This window comes from Schistocerca piceifrons, chromosome 4, assembly GCF_021461385.2.
Source record: "Schistocerca piceifrons isolate TAMUIC-IGC-003096 chromosome 4, iqSchPice1.1, whole genome shotgun sequence".
NCBI classification, from domain to species: Eukaryota; Metazoa; Arthropoda; class Insecta; order Orthoptera; family Acrididae; genus Schistocerca; species Schistocerca piceifrons.
In genome coordinates, this window is record NC_060141.1 from 262,051,278 (window position 1) to 262,066,524 (window position 15,247).

Here is a 15,247-nt window from a genome sequence, read left to right on the forward strand (position 1 = left end):
ACGATCAACGAGTGAGCAAATGGAATACCACAGACTAACACAAGAACGCCTAAATGCGTGTCATACCTTCCCAACGTGAAACAGACGCAGGTCTGAGGAGAGAAACGAGAACAGAAGCCGAGAGCAGAATCGTGTAGGCTAGGAGGCCCTACGATAAGGGACAGACACTCACGTCGCCAGCCGACCTCCAAAACCACCCCCCAGTCCATGTTAAAAGATAGATCTCTCCAGAAGAACAGTATAGATCTTACGATAACACTAAAAGGGCCACACCAGCTGCAAGTTTTAGCGTGAGACTTTTCGCGTTTCTGTTACGTTGCAAACGTTAAAAACATTGCCCCATCACGAAAAGTATAACGGTTCTCATTGGATGGACAGAATTTTTGTAGGCGGAGCTTAAGGTTACCATTGAGACTCTGATTGGTCAGTTGAAAACACAGCCAGATAGCTTTTTTATACCAACTTTGGTAAATTGTAGTAAGGAGAAGTTAGAAAGAGTTTCTTCCGAGACAGCGAGCTGTGTGGAGCTGCGCCGCCCGCTGCCCCCTGACGCTGCCTAAACACTGTCAAGGTAATGAACGCAGGCAATGCCGCATAACAGCGCATAACGCTTCACTCAGAACTGCAGAAGTCTCATCTGTTACATCCCCTTTTTACGTAATACTAGTGTCGATCGTCAATTAATTCTCATGGTGTTCACATTTGCTACTTGAAGTTAAAATCTGAAACGCGATGATTTTTCTGTTATATAATTATTGAGAAGCCACATCAGCCACTGTAACTTAAGACAAGTTAAATAAGTAATTAAAGATAATTGAGGGTCACTGTAGATCATTTGGATAGTTTTCTCTTTTATGAAACTTAACTTAAACCTAGATTATAGATGTGATATGGCATAGGTCATCCTTCGAGCCATTGTAGAACTTGGAAACCCATTCAGGGAATATTCGTTCACATTTTTGTTAAACGCAGTTGGTTTTTATCATCCTGTATTAAAATATTTCTTTTTATCAATAGTGCAATTTATAAACAATGGTTTGTGAGTAGAATAAAATATCCAATGGTAAACTTAACTGCTTTTTCGACGTTATTTTACCAGCTAACTAAAAATAGCCTTGAACCCCTTCCACTAAATTTAGTTAGTTTTAAGATTCTTTTACAGGGAGTGCAGTGGAGCTGACGCTGAAATCATTAAGTATTTGGTTATATCATCGCTAGTCTCACTGAACTCTTCTGAACTCTACATGTCATGTGTGGTCTGGTGTCTCCTTACCAGCAACAGGTCCCAGGTTCAAACTAGTCAATTCCCTAAAAAACACGCTCAGAGCGTCGTTGCGCGAAAGTGGTAGGGAGACACGTCATAGAACAAACAGACACCACGCAGAATATTAGATTAAAATTGTCACTACTCCTATATCAAAAGTCAGTGCCCGGAAGCAATCCAAATTCTTTCAAAAGACTCATGTCCAACCACTGGATTGGAAAACTAACTCCGCGAACAATCACTACACTGCCACCAACCCGTTACTACCATTTTCTTTATAAACAGATAGTATGATAGCATAAAGTCATATTTCGAAATTCTACCGGAATAAATAGGAATGTGTTATCTTCTGAGGAACCTCTCCAGTCGCCAAGTCGTTCGTTTAGTGACACCATAGGCTAGCTGATGGCGCCTCCTTCTGCTATACAGCCTCTTTCTGCAGAGCAAGGTGCATGCCCATTACACAGAAACAACGTCTGCTTTGAAAACAGGCAAACCATTAGGCCAGGAGCTACAGCAACGCGAAGGAAGGCAGTCGCGAACTCCAAATTGTATCACACGGGGAGAACTTCTAAAATACGTTCCGTCACATTACCTCCTCCCCAGAGGACATAAACTGGCTCTGTGTACCCTACGAGGGCTGCCAGCCGACTGTCGGTTACGAGAGCTGCAAAACTGCTCCACAAAATTGTTTTACGAGGGGCTTTCAGTAAGTAATATAACACTTTTTTTCTCAGTTAGTTCTGGTTGAAAATTGCAGAATTTGTTGTGGGGTATCGTGGAATATTCTCAATTCAGCCCCTATAATTTCATGATGTTCTGGTAGGTAGCGGAACTACACGTAGCTTTCAAAAAAGGCGTCTGAAATGGTGGTGCGTTCCAAACAGAGGCCTGTCGTTGACTTTATTTTGACAGAAAACCAGAGAATAACAGATATTCATAGCTGCCTGCAGAATGTCTGCGGAGGCCTAGCAGTGAACCAAAGCACAGTGAGTCGTTGGGTGAATTGTCTATCAGCAAAGCAACAAGGTCGCGCAAAACTGTCTGATCTTCCGCGTGCCGGCCGGATAACTGTGGCTCCTGATGTGTTAGAACGTGCCGGCGAACACTCTCATTGGATGTGATCGACAGATCACAGTCAGAGACCTCGCTGCACAACTGGACGTCTCTGTTGGTAGCGCTGACACACTCTTCCACCAGTTGGGGTAATCAAAGGTGTATACCCAATGGTCTCCTTACTGCCCAACAGAAGACCATAAAGAGCAACGAAGGCCCATTTGTGCGGAACTGCTTGTTCGTTACGAGACTGATCGTACTCTATTTTTTGTCTAATATCGCCACAGGGAATGAAACAAGGATTCATCACTTCGAACAGCAAAGAAAACGGCAATCCGTGGAGTAGCGCCACACCAGTTCTCTTCCGAAGAAAAAGTTCAAAACTGCATCCTCAGCCACGGTCTTCTGGGATTCTGAAGAGGCTATTCTGCTTGATGTCCTCCCTCACGGTGCAACGATCAGCTCTGACGTGTATTGTGCTACCATCAGGAAACTGAAGAATCGACTTCAACGAGTTCTTCACCACAAAAAATGTAAACGAGCTTCTCCTTTTCGATGACAACGTAAGGTCTCAGACAAGCCTGCGTGCCCGAGAGGAGCTCAGAAAACTTTACTGAACTGTTCTTCCTCAACCACCGTACAGCTGGGATCTCGCATATTCCGACTTTCGTGTGTCCGGCACAATGAAGGATGACCTCTGCGGGAAGCAATATGTGGATGATGGGGAGATTATTGATGCAGCAAGGCATTCCGGCATGAAACAGTAGAGTGGTACCATGCAGGCATACAGGCCCTCACGATAAGGTGGCGTAAGGCGGTCGCAGTGAACGGATAATGTGTTGGAAAACAGGGTTTTGCAGCCGAACACCGGGCAATAATACGGTGTATTGGAATCCTGAATAAAACCAACCTGCTTTCAGAAAATAGAAGTGTTGCATAAGTTATTGAAAGCCACACGTAATATGCAGACCTTTTGCCAGTGAACCGACAGAGCAGAATGTAGGCAGTTCAGTAGGCCTGCCAATAGTTGTAGCAGTTTCTTTCCCAAAGGGTGAGTCAAATGAAAACCTTAACTTTGTAATAACAAATCAAAAATTCGCTCCGTTATCGTGTAAGTTGGTAAGCGTGATACAAACAGCGTGCAGAATGGCCTTTAGGTGGCAGCATAGTGCAGATGCACACATACCGTCGCACTTTCAGTATAAAGATGGCCGCCCCACTTGCGACTTGCACCAGGGAAGAACAGCGTTCTGTTATTCCGTTTTTGCGTAGTGAAGGTTTGAAACCTACTGAAATTCATCGACGAATGAAGGTTCAGTACGGTGATGCATGTCTGTCACAGCAGCAAGTCTACTAATGGAGTAGGAAGTTCGCAAATGGTGTGACTTCAGTGGAAGATGCTCCTCGTCCAGGTCAAGCACAATGAGTTGTGACTCGAGAGAACATTGCAGCAGTTGAAGCCATAATGAACGAAAAACGCCGAGTGACACTGAATGACATTGCAGCATGTTTACAGATTAGTCATGGGTCAGCAAACCACATTGTGCATGATGTGCTCCAGTTTCACAAAGTGTCTGCAAGATAGGTGCCACAACAGCTGACTCCTGAAATGAGAGAATGACGTGTTGATGCTTGTGAAGAACTTCTTCGACGCTTTGAACGAGAAGGTGATGGCTTTCTTGTAAGAATCGTTACTGGGGACGAAACCTGGGTTCACTTGCGCCAACCAGAAAGAAAGAGAGCGAGCAAGGAATGGCGCCATTTCTCATCACCAAAACCAAAGAAGTTTCGAACAGAACCATCAACAAGGAATGGCACCATTCCTCATCACCAAAACCAAAGAAGTTTCGAACAGAACCATCAGCAAGAAAGGTTATGGTGACACTCTTTTGGGACGAAAAAGGCGTCATTATGGAGCACAACATACCTAGAGGGACCACTGTCACCAGTGCACTATATACAGATCCCTAAAAAATCATCTGCAGCCTACAATCAAGTCAAAGCGACGTGGATTGCTGTCAGCAGGTGTCCTTTTGCAACATGACAATGCAAGGCCCCACACTGCCCGTACGATAGTTGCAAAAATCACAGACCTGCATTTTGTCTTCCTCATCCACCATACTCACCAGACCTTGCCCCAAGTGATTTCCATATGTTTGAACCACTCAAAGACGCAATGGGAGCAAAGAAGTTCCGTTCTGATGAAGAGGTACGCCACGCTGTGCATGAGTGGTTGCGCGGACTACCAAAAGAATTTTTTCTAAAGGAATTTATGCACTATGTAAGCGCTGGAGTACTTGCATTGAGCTTGCGGAGATTATGTTGAAAAGTGATACAGTTTTGTACCACTTCTGCACAATAAATAATATTAAAAAAAAATTTTAAGGTTTTCATTTGACTCACCCTCGTAGGAAACACCCGTCATCCTGTGAACATCACCCGGCCTTGAAAAGAGCAGGTCAGACTGCAACCATTTAGCTGGATTAAGGGACGACCGGTGCATTATCTGCATGCTGGGGAACTGCCCTATGTTTCTGGAAATCAGTACACCAGCGCTGGTGTTCACAACAGCAATCAGCACTAGCTGACGGGTTTGGACCGGAAGTGATTTGTTGCGAGTGTTCTACAAAATTTGGCCAATACTGTGAGGACGCTCGTGGTACCTGCTTCCAGGTGTCGTTGTTGGAGGTGTTGAAGTGGTCGAGGCGCTGCGTAAACCAGAGCGTCTCTCCCGAGGCTGCGCGCGCCACGGGCGGCGGGGGCGGCAGGCGTCGCCTGGTGGCCAGCGCCAGACCCAGCGGCGTCACCCCCCTCCGCCCGCTGCCCGCCGTGGTCCGACGCACCACCACCAGCAGCAGCGGCACACTCGCCACCAGTAACCAGCGCCGCATCTGGAGAACATCGCGCCACTGCTGTTTACTGCCACCGCTATACTCGCCCGTGTTCGACTACAGCAGGATCATCCAAGAATTGCGCCCGGCGGGCGCGCCCGCGCCCCGTGGGCGCAAGACAGTGTAGTTTAGCGCCCCGTCCGCGACCGTGTGTCGCTAGTGTCGCCATAGGATAGGAGCGAGCGATCGAGAGAGAGAGAGAGAGAGAGAGACCGCACAGCACTGCTCTGCTCTGATCTGTCCCGCGGTCAGATCTAACGTAAACAAAATCTTCCTATTTTAGAAATAATCTTATGTAATGGATATAGAATCTCATTCTTACTGTTAGTAGTTACAAGTAAGTATTTTTTTTTGTTATATTTCGTGCTACAATTTTTTGTATCCCTTTTCAGAGTTTAGAAATCTGATCCTTAGTTTGCTGTTTTGTACGTAATAATTTTAACTGACAAAATTTGAAAACTTATTAAAATAGAATTAAGGTTATAAAGCTCTTTTATTCTTACAGTCAACATTGTTGAAGAAGACAGTTAACATTTTACACGTTTTTCTTTTTCGAGGAAACGATTTTGTCTAGGCTTGGTACAATACTCCGTGAGACTGCTAACCTCAAAGAATTGGTCAAATTTTTATCGCCAAGGAATGAACGGTTCTTAGTTTTAGGAAGTTACGCATTAGAAAGCGGTCCTTCAGGCGGATATGGCACTGTAGGTCAATTAGCTGTAGTTGAAGCACTTGTGAGACGTCCTCTGCCAGAAGGGAAAACGGGCGAACAAATATATCTGCCGGCTGGCGTTCGGGCGGTCCGCATGGCCAGCTAGGCGGCACGGCTCGGCCACTGCAGCAACATACGAATTCGCCCGGGGCGCTGGCCGCGGGCGGTCGCGGGCGCTGTCGCCCCAGGGGCACAGTTTGCACGAGTCTGGACTACAGCGTAACTAATAGCGAATACTTAAACATGTACATCTACATGTACAGGGTGGTCCATTGATAGTGACCGGGCCAAATATCTCACGAAATAAGCGTCAAACGAAAAAACTACAAAGAACGAAACTCGTTTAGCTTGAAGGGGGAAACCAGATGGCGCTATGGTTGGCCAGCTAGATGGCGCTGCCATAGGTCAAACGTATATCAACTGCGTTTTTTAAATAGGAACCCCCATTTTTAATACATATTCGTGTAGTACGTAAAGAAATATGAATGTTTTAGTTGGACCACTTTTTTCGCTTTGTGATAGATGGCGCTGTAATAGTCACAAACGTATAAGTACGTGGTATCACGTAACATTCCGCCAGTGCGGACGGTATTTGCTTCGAGATACATTAACCGTGTTAAAATAGACCGTTTACTAATTGCGGAAAAGGTCGGTATCGTGTTGATGTATGGCTATTGTGATCAAAATGCCCAACGGGCGTGTGCTATGTATGCTGCTCGGTATCCTGGACGACATCATCCAAGTGTCCAGACCGTTCGCCGGATAGTTACGTTATTTAAGGAAACAGGAAGTGTTCAGCCACATGTGAAACGTCAACCACGAGCTGCAAGAAATTATGATGCCCAAGTAGGTGTTTTAGCTGCTGTCACGGCTAATCCGCACATCAGTAGCAGACAAACTGCGCGAGAATCGGGAGTCTCAAAAACGTCGGTGTTGAGAATTCTACATCAACATCGATTGCACCCGTACCATATTTCTACGCACCAGGAATTTCATGGCGACGACTCTGAACGTCGTGTACAGTTCTGCCACTGGGCACAAGAGAAATTACGGAACGATGACAGACTTTTACACGAGTTCTATTTAGCGACGAAGCGTTATTCACCAACAGCGGTAACGTAAACCGGCATAATATGCACTATTGGGCAACGGAAAATCCACGATGGCTGCGACAAGTGGAACATCATCGACCTTGGCGGGTTAATGTATGGTGCGGCATTATGGGAGGAAGGATAATTGGCCCCCATTTTATCGATGACAATCTAAATGGTGCAATGTATGCTGATTTCCTACGTAATGTTCTACCGATGTTACTACAAGACGTTTCACTGCACGACAGAATGGCGATGTACTTCCAACATGATGGATGTCCGGTACATAGTTCGCGTGCGGTTGAAGCGGTATTGAGCAGCATATTTCATGACAGGTGGATAGATCGTCGATGCACCATATCGTGGCCCGCACGTTCACCGGATCTGACGTCCCCAGATTTCTTTCTGTGGGGAAAGTTGAAGGATATTTGCTATCGTGATCCACCGACAACGCCTAGCAACATGCGTCAGCGCATTCTCAATGCATGTGCGAACATTACGGAATGCGAACTACTCGCTGTTGAGAGGAATTTCGTTACACATTGAGGTTGACGGACATCATTTTGAGTATTTATTGCATTAATGTGGTATTTACAGGTAATCACGCTGTAACAGCATGCATTTTCAGAAATGATAAGTTCACAAAGGTACATGTATCACACTGGAACAAGCGAATTAAAATGTTGAAACGTACCTACGTTCTGTATTTTAATTTAAAAAGCCTACCTTTTACCAACTGTTGGTCTAAAATTGTGAGCCATATGTTTGTGACTATTACAGCGCCATCTATCACAAAGCGAAAAAAGGGGTCCAACTAAAACATTCATATTTCCTGACGTACTACACGAATATGTAATAAAAAATGGCGGTTCCAATTTAAAAAAACGCAGTTGATATCCGTTTGACCTATGGCAGCGCCATCTAGCGGGCCAACCATAGCGCCATTTGCTTTCCCCCTTCAAGCTAGACGAGTTTCGTTCTTTGTAGTTTTTTCGTTTGCTGCTTATTTCGTGAGATATTTGGCCCGGTCACGATCAATGGACCACCCTGTATACACCGTAAGCCACCTGAAAGTGTGTGGCGGAGGGCACCTTTGGTACCAGTATCATTTTCTCACGTCTGTTTCTTTCGAGAATGGTGCATGGAAAAAACGTCTTTCGATGAATTTCCGTATGTTTTAATTTCTCTCTTTTTGCGGTCATGGTCATTTCACGAGATATACGTTGGAGGAAGTAACATGATTGCCGATTCATCTTCGAATGTACACTCCCGGATTTTCAGCAGTAGCACTCTCCGTGATACAAACGCTTCTCTTGTACCACTACCACCGGAGTTTGTGCAGCATCTCCGTACCGCTGTCTCTCCGACTGAACGATCCCTTGACGAAATGTGCCGTTCTTCACTGGATCTTCTCTATCTGTTGTGTTACTCCTAGTGGGTGGAACAAATGTGTTATAATCCACTTCTTTCGTGGGTGAATTACATTTCCTTAATGTGACTCCTCCAACGAATGTCACCCTGGCATCTACTTTCCCTACAATTTCTTTTATGCGGCCATTTCACTTTAGGTCGTTCCTGACTGTTACTCCAAGTTATCTTAAGGTTGTTACTGTTTCCATTAACTCTTCGTCAATACCGTAATCCAAAACAACGAATCTCTTCTCTTACTTGCTCATAATTTTTACTTCTTTGGTTGTTGCAAGCGTGAGGTCATCCACATGAGTGCTAAAACGAATCCGTTAAGCTTCGATTACAAGATAAATCAGCCAAATCTAAAGGCCGTAAACTCAACTAAATACCAAGGAATTACAATTATGAACAACTTAAAGTAGAAGGAACACATAGAAAATGTTGTGGGGAAGGCTAACTAAAGACTGCGTTTTATTGGCAGGACATTTAGAAAATGTAACAGATCTACTAAGGAGACTTCCTACACTACGCTTGTCCGTCCCCTTTTAGAATACTGCTGCGGGGTGTGGGATCCTTACCAGATAGAATCGACGGAGTACATCGAAAAGGCTCAAAGATGGGCAGCACGTTTTCTATTATCGCGAAATAGGGGGGGAGAGTGTCAGGGAAATGATACAGGATTTGGGGTGGACATCATTGAAAGAAAGACCTTTTTCGTAGCGGCGGAATCTTCTCACGTAATTATAAACACTAACTTTCTCCTCCGAATGCGAAAATATTTTGTTGACGCCGACCTACATAGAGAGAAACGATCACCACGATAAAATAAGGGAAATCAGAGATCGTACGGATAGTTACAGGTGTACCTTCTTTCCGCACGCTACACGAGGTTGGGATAATAGAGAATTTTGAAGGTGATTCGATGAACCCTCTGCCAGGCACTTGAATGTGATTTGTAGGGTATCCATGCAGATGTAGATGTAGATGTAAATTCTTCTGACTGGTTTTACGCGCCCTGCAAGGAATTCCTCTCCTGTGCCAACGTCTATATCGAAGGTTAGCACTTACACGTAACGTCCTGGATTATTTGTTCGATATATTCCTATTTCCGTCTTTCTCCAGAGATTTTACCTCTACGGCCCCGTCTAGTACCAAGAAAGTTATTCTCTGATGTCTTAACACATGTCCTTTCACGCTGGCTTTTCTTCTTCTCAGTGTTTTGCATATCTGATGCGCAATATGTTTAATTTTTTATACGTTCAGGATCAAATGTCAGTCCCTGCACCAATGATGCATCATGTAGAAATCTTTCTGCATTTAACTATAGTCTTCTGGTATTGCAACCAGTGAATTTATCAATAACACTGTAGTATCTTCGCTCGTTACCACTTTCGCCGATTCGCAGCGCCGGCAGCGCAGGACGAGGGGAAAGTCGGACCTCATAGGTCGAGAGCCAGAGAAGCATTTTTCAGACAGGTGTGGGATAGGCTGGCGGATGCCTTCCATTCGTTTAAGGAATGAACATCTTGCGTAGAACCTGGCGGACAATTTGAAATGTAGAGGTAACTCTGCACACCTGTGGGCACTATGATAGAACACAGACACGAAAGCGTCGAGAATGCGCATGTGAAAGCGCGTCAAACTCAAGCCTGGCAACAGCCATCAGGCGACTTGAAAAGCGAGAACGTGTCTAGAATACATGCACCCCTACAGACGCTGGGACGAGTATAGACACAACGCGACAAGACTTCGCAGAGAGATGCGTGTGAGAATAAAGAACTGTTAAAAAAAAGGTTTTCTGGTCCGGAGGGTGCTTACGAATCACGAACGCCAACAGATTCTTAGACGAAGAACAAACATGAGATTAAGTGATAATTAATTGAAACCCTCAGCTGCCGACAGGTGTTGTTGACATACCTTGATGGGGACAGCTAAAAATGTGGGACTGACCGGGACTCGAACCCGGTATCTCCTGCTTACATTTTCAGCTGTCCCCATCAAGGTATGTCAACAACACCTGTTGGCAGCTGAGGGTTCAATTAATTATCATTTATTCTAAAGAAGCTGCACGGTCATCAATGGTATCTGTTCTTTCGAGAACGGTTACTATCTTCATATACAAACATGAGATTGTCAAGGCTTCACGCAGAGATAACTGTTACAAAGAAGTGTTGTACAGCTGCTTTCACAGCAACTAAAGAATGCAGGAAAATATCGGAGCAAGATGCAACTGCCAGTGGTAACAGCCTTGACAGTGAAAACGTGAGAGACGCCAATTCTCAAGTCACACAGTAGGAAACTTCCACCGCGCACTAGAATCGGGCTGAGATTTGTAATATTTTCTTTTGTGTAGAAGATACTGAAATAAAAGCAGTCATTTCATGTTTCTTTCATCTAAACAATCTGTTCCATTAGCTTGTTAATCCCTTAATATCATAACCTTTTGCTTTGATTTCTATTAATTATTAATCTTAATTATTGGTTCCCAACACGCGGCAATATAATTAGTAATCTGCATGTCAGTTTATGCAAGCGATCAAAGAATTCTTGACTTACTCCATTTTGATGCCCAACGTGAGGCAGTATGATTAGTAATCTGCGAATCATTTTATGCAAAAGAGCAAAGTACTTAATTCACTACAGTACACTGCGCAACACATTTAAGGGGTCATACCTTCGAAACACCTAATTGTCTCCCATTGCGGAGCAGAAGATTGAAATCTGGCTCAAAGGTGCCTACAAGCTTCCTCTGCAACAGCATAAAAGCGCGAAGCCCTGGCACGTCATATTACCATGTGTCGACACATACGACAGAAGGCCAGATATCGAAGTTCATGTGAGCTGTAATGGTGTCACGTTGGCATCACAGTTCAACATAACTCTGCCCATCGCCACTCGTGGGCGTTTCATTCGATGGGAAGATTGTCAGATTTCCTCTTATCGATAGTTCTTCCCTTCTTTTGCCGCCTCTGCAATGGGTGTCAGAACCCCGACTCCCAGCGTTGAAATCGTGTGGTTTTCTTATGAGTGAACGAGGAAAACATTTCAAAGACACCGCCGCTTGGCATCGACTCGAAAAGCGCTCCGGTGGTGGCATAAAGGGCGTCAATGAAACCACCCCTTCCTTGGGACGATGAACAACAGGAGAACGTCCTTGACAGCCTTTGACACCGTTAACACCCCCACGTGATTCATCCCTTTTCTAAGGACATCGTGGTCCTGCAACCCCATTTAACTCAATCGCACCCCTTTGGGGTGTAGGCCGACAGCCATTTTAGTTCTGGTATATAGGATGGAGTCTCTAGGGACGACATTTGAACGCGATCAGAAGCAGCAAAGGATGTTCATCCCTCTTCAGCTCCCCTGTTTTGTGCCATCTTGAGTGCAACTGGAGGGGTCAGGGTTTGTGAGATTTACACACATACACGAATAAAACGCAACGGGTCCTTCAAATACCCCCCTCCCCCTCCCCAGTTTGGCAAAATTGTCGGTGCCACCGCCGCACCTTTCTTGAACACTTTAAAAATATACCCGTACGGAGACAGCTAGTGTTTGATAATTAGGCGCCAGTGTGACCTCTTAGATATCGCATGTGGCCAACAGACAACAGTTGAGCGGTGTCGAACTGGCTGTTACACCAGTGGCTACGAATCGATAACTGGCTCTCTCCTTCAAGTACGTTTTTCTCAGCAAAAGGTGCACAGGTGGCACCACGGATGTTGCCGACCTGGGGGTTCTTAAAGGGATCATCTGACATTTTATTCAAGCATGTGTCAACGTTACACCCCCTCATGAACACATTACAAGAGTACACGAAACAGGGGGCTGAAAAAGTATAACACCCATTATTGTTTCGACTCACGTTCCAACTTCGTCGAACGGTTTTGAACAATCCCTACTACAATAGCAAAACTTGTGAACGCACTGCGGTCCAAAGTGTTGCGATCACATACAACGGGTTTGTAGCCGCAATATGTTCTCAGAGAAGACACAAAGGAGTTAGAAAAATCAGCTGCCAGTGGGTACTGATTTATATTAACGGGACAAGTAAAAAATTTGTGCCACACCGGCATTCGAACCTGGGTCTCCTGCTTCCTAGACGGATGCGCTTACCTCTACATCATACACACACAGTGGTCACCCCAGTCACTCGGACCACCCTAGCAAGCCTCCCATCAGACCAAATTTCTCAACTTACGTCACACACTATTGATATAGTGCCCCTTACTCACGGCATCCTAAGAATTCGTGCTTGGTGTGCATCTGCACTGATGGGATCATTGGCCGTCACCGCCATAATTATATACACACGGTGCATGTTCTTTTCGATATGTCCGAAAGAAAAGACATGGCAAAATTTCGTCACGCAGTCTGTTTTTGGCCTCTGAATACGATATCTTTAAATCAGTCATTCCCAAAAAAATTATACAACAGTTTAAAAACAAAGTAATAATAATAAAGAGATGTTACAATATTTATTTATATTAGATACAGGTTACAAACGATCAATTTTTGGTACAAAAAACATTCATTAGCATTGTGCGATTATTTTTTACCTTTCCAAACAAGAGTCGCAAATAATTTTTTTTTTTGTTCTTTGCTCCTGAGCACATTTCGTGTTGCCACACGGAATATTGAGTGCAACACACTCATTTTTTCTCCACGATTGTCCTGAGAAAAACGTTTTAGTCAAATGGGGCACTCTGTATCATGTTCATTATCCTCGCTTCCACTTGAATCGTGGTGTGGGACATCACAGTCGTCATCAGTCGCTGGGTATTTCCGATTTTGTTTTCTTTTTTAACGTTTTCTTTACCTTTCCTCGCAATGTCTTTGGAATTAGATCTAACCGTTTTCTCACATTACGACTGGTTTTTTTCTTGAAATTGTTGTAGTTCAATCTTGTAAGGTGAGCGTGTAATAAGAGAAGCGCTGCCTCGTCACTTAGATGAACATGAACGGATAACGGGCACCCCAATGATATCTCTTGGGCACACTGCTGTCAACTATGGCATCTGTGTGCTGCTTGAAGGTTGATCGGCTGGGATGGCCGGCTGTATAGCTGTGCTTGTTGGGGGTTGGTTTTTTGCATGTGGGTGAGGAGCTCACGAGGCGTCAACAATCGCCGAAATGTCTTCTGGGCCCCACACATTCGGGTTGTATGGCAGAATCTCAGTTTTCTTAAAACCATTCACGGCAGTTTTTACAACCGCTGCCTTTTCATAGGCTTCATCGAATAGCTGTGCAAGTTACCAACAATCCTGCCACGATGGTTACGCAGCCAGTTTTCTGTTGCCTGCTTATAAAATGTTTTAAAAGGAAACTTGAACGACACATCGAGAGGCTGCAGTTTTGAAGTGGAATGAGGAGGCAAGCAGACCATGGCAATACCATTATCACGAGCAATGTTAATAACATTCACATTACGAGAATGTGAATAGCGTCCGTCCAATGTCAACACAATAGGACTTTCCTTTGATGGCATTACAATTGAAATGAAATGTCGAAACCATTTTTCAAAAAGATCACTTGTGATCTAGCCAGACCCATTCGATGGTCTTATTGACACAGGTGTAGCTCCATCCATGAGTTCGTTCTTCGCCAGCTTTCTGGGAAAAATCATAAGAGGAGTCACAAATGTACCTGATTGCGCCATGCACAAAACAACCGCCACTAGTGCACCTCCTTCCGCAGACCCCAGCTTGTGCACAGACTTCTTCCCTTTCATAGCAGCAATCTTTCTTACTTTGTGTTGTGCCGCTGTAATGCCGGTTTCATCTACGTTGAACACTTTAAGTGAATCACATTGTATATTCCAACTCGGGCTTCAAAATGGAAAAAAATGGTTCAAATGGCTCTGAGCACTATGGGACTTAACATCTGAGGTCATCAGTCCCATAGAACTTATAACTACTTAAGCCTAACTAACGTAAGGACGTCACACACATCCATGCCCGAGGCAGGATTCGAACCTGCGGTAGCGCGGTTCCAGACTGAAGCGCCTAGAACCGCTAGGTCACTCCGACCGCCTTCAAAATAGAGAAAAAGAGCTTAACACTTCCCTTGTTGAAACCTTGTACCCTAGCTAGTGACAAGAACTGCGGCGTTCGTGTAGAAAGTGTCAGATGTCTCTGAAGAAACAGACCCAACCACTTCCGTCCAGCTGTTTTTTGCCCGACTGAAAGTGGGTGAGCAACATTATTGCGTATAGCAAGCTGAAAAGCCATTCGCCTATCATTCAGAGTAGGGCTATATAAATTTTTCTTCATGTCCTTACAGTAAGACACTAACTCAGCCTCTAACCCAAGTGCAAAAACTGGTTTTCTACGAATAGCTTTTTCAATTAACTCTTCAGCTCTTTTACCTCTAAATGTCTTACTCGCAGCTTTGTATCCCATTCCCTTGTTTCTCACTGCAGTTATTGCCTATTTCATCGCGTCTCTGTCCCACTTCTTCCTAGGCGGCATCTGAAACAAAATGGAAAAGTATGTTCTAAATTTCTTCCCCTGGACGAATTTAGGAACAGATGGGGGGGGGGGGAAGAAAATAGGAGCAATCTACTTGCCAATATGCCGGCTTCCTACTCTACGTGAAGTGAACCAAACAGGGCAAAACGCTCAGACCATTCACTATACAGCTTACTCTTGATATGTCAAATGCAACTAAATAATCACATTATAATAGTTCGAAAAGAGCATTTACAAACAGTATTTCGACAACTCACCTTGTGTCGGATTAGAATAAGTTTTGTCAAAACTGCCACGCAGAGAACTGGTCGCATGAAACTTTCACAACTAACTGGTGGCCGTGAGCGAAAGTAACG

The 15,247-nt window shown here is 44.6% G+C and overlaps 1 protein-coding gene across 1 annotated transcript in view; it reads right to left on the reverse strand.

The window, feature by feature from the left end:
* Positions 1–14,822, reverse strand: part of LOC124795776 (thymus-specific serine protease-like) — a 150,886-nt gene extending 136,064 nt beyond the window's left edge. The window contains exons 1-2 of the mRNA XM_047259860.1: positions 14,716–14,822; positions 4,984–5,140 (exon numbers count right to left, since the gene is read on the reverse strand). Of these exons, the coding sequence (XP_047115816.1) occupies positions 4,984–5,140; positions 14,716–14,822 (264 nt within the window). The remainder of the gene's footprint in view (positions 1–4,983; positions 5,141–14,715) is intronic.
* Positions 14,823–15,247: the final 425 nt, after the last annotated feature.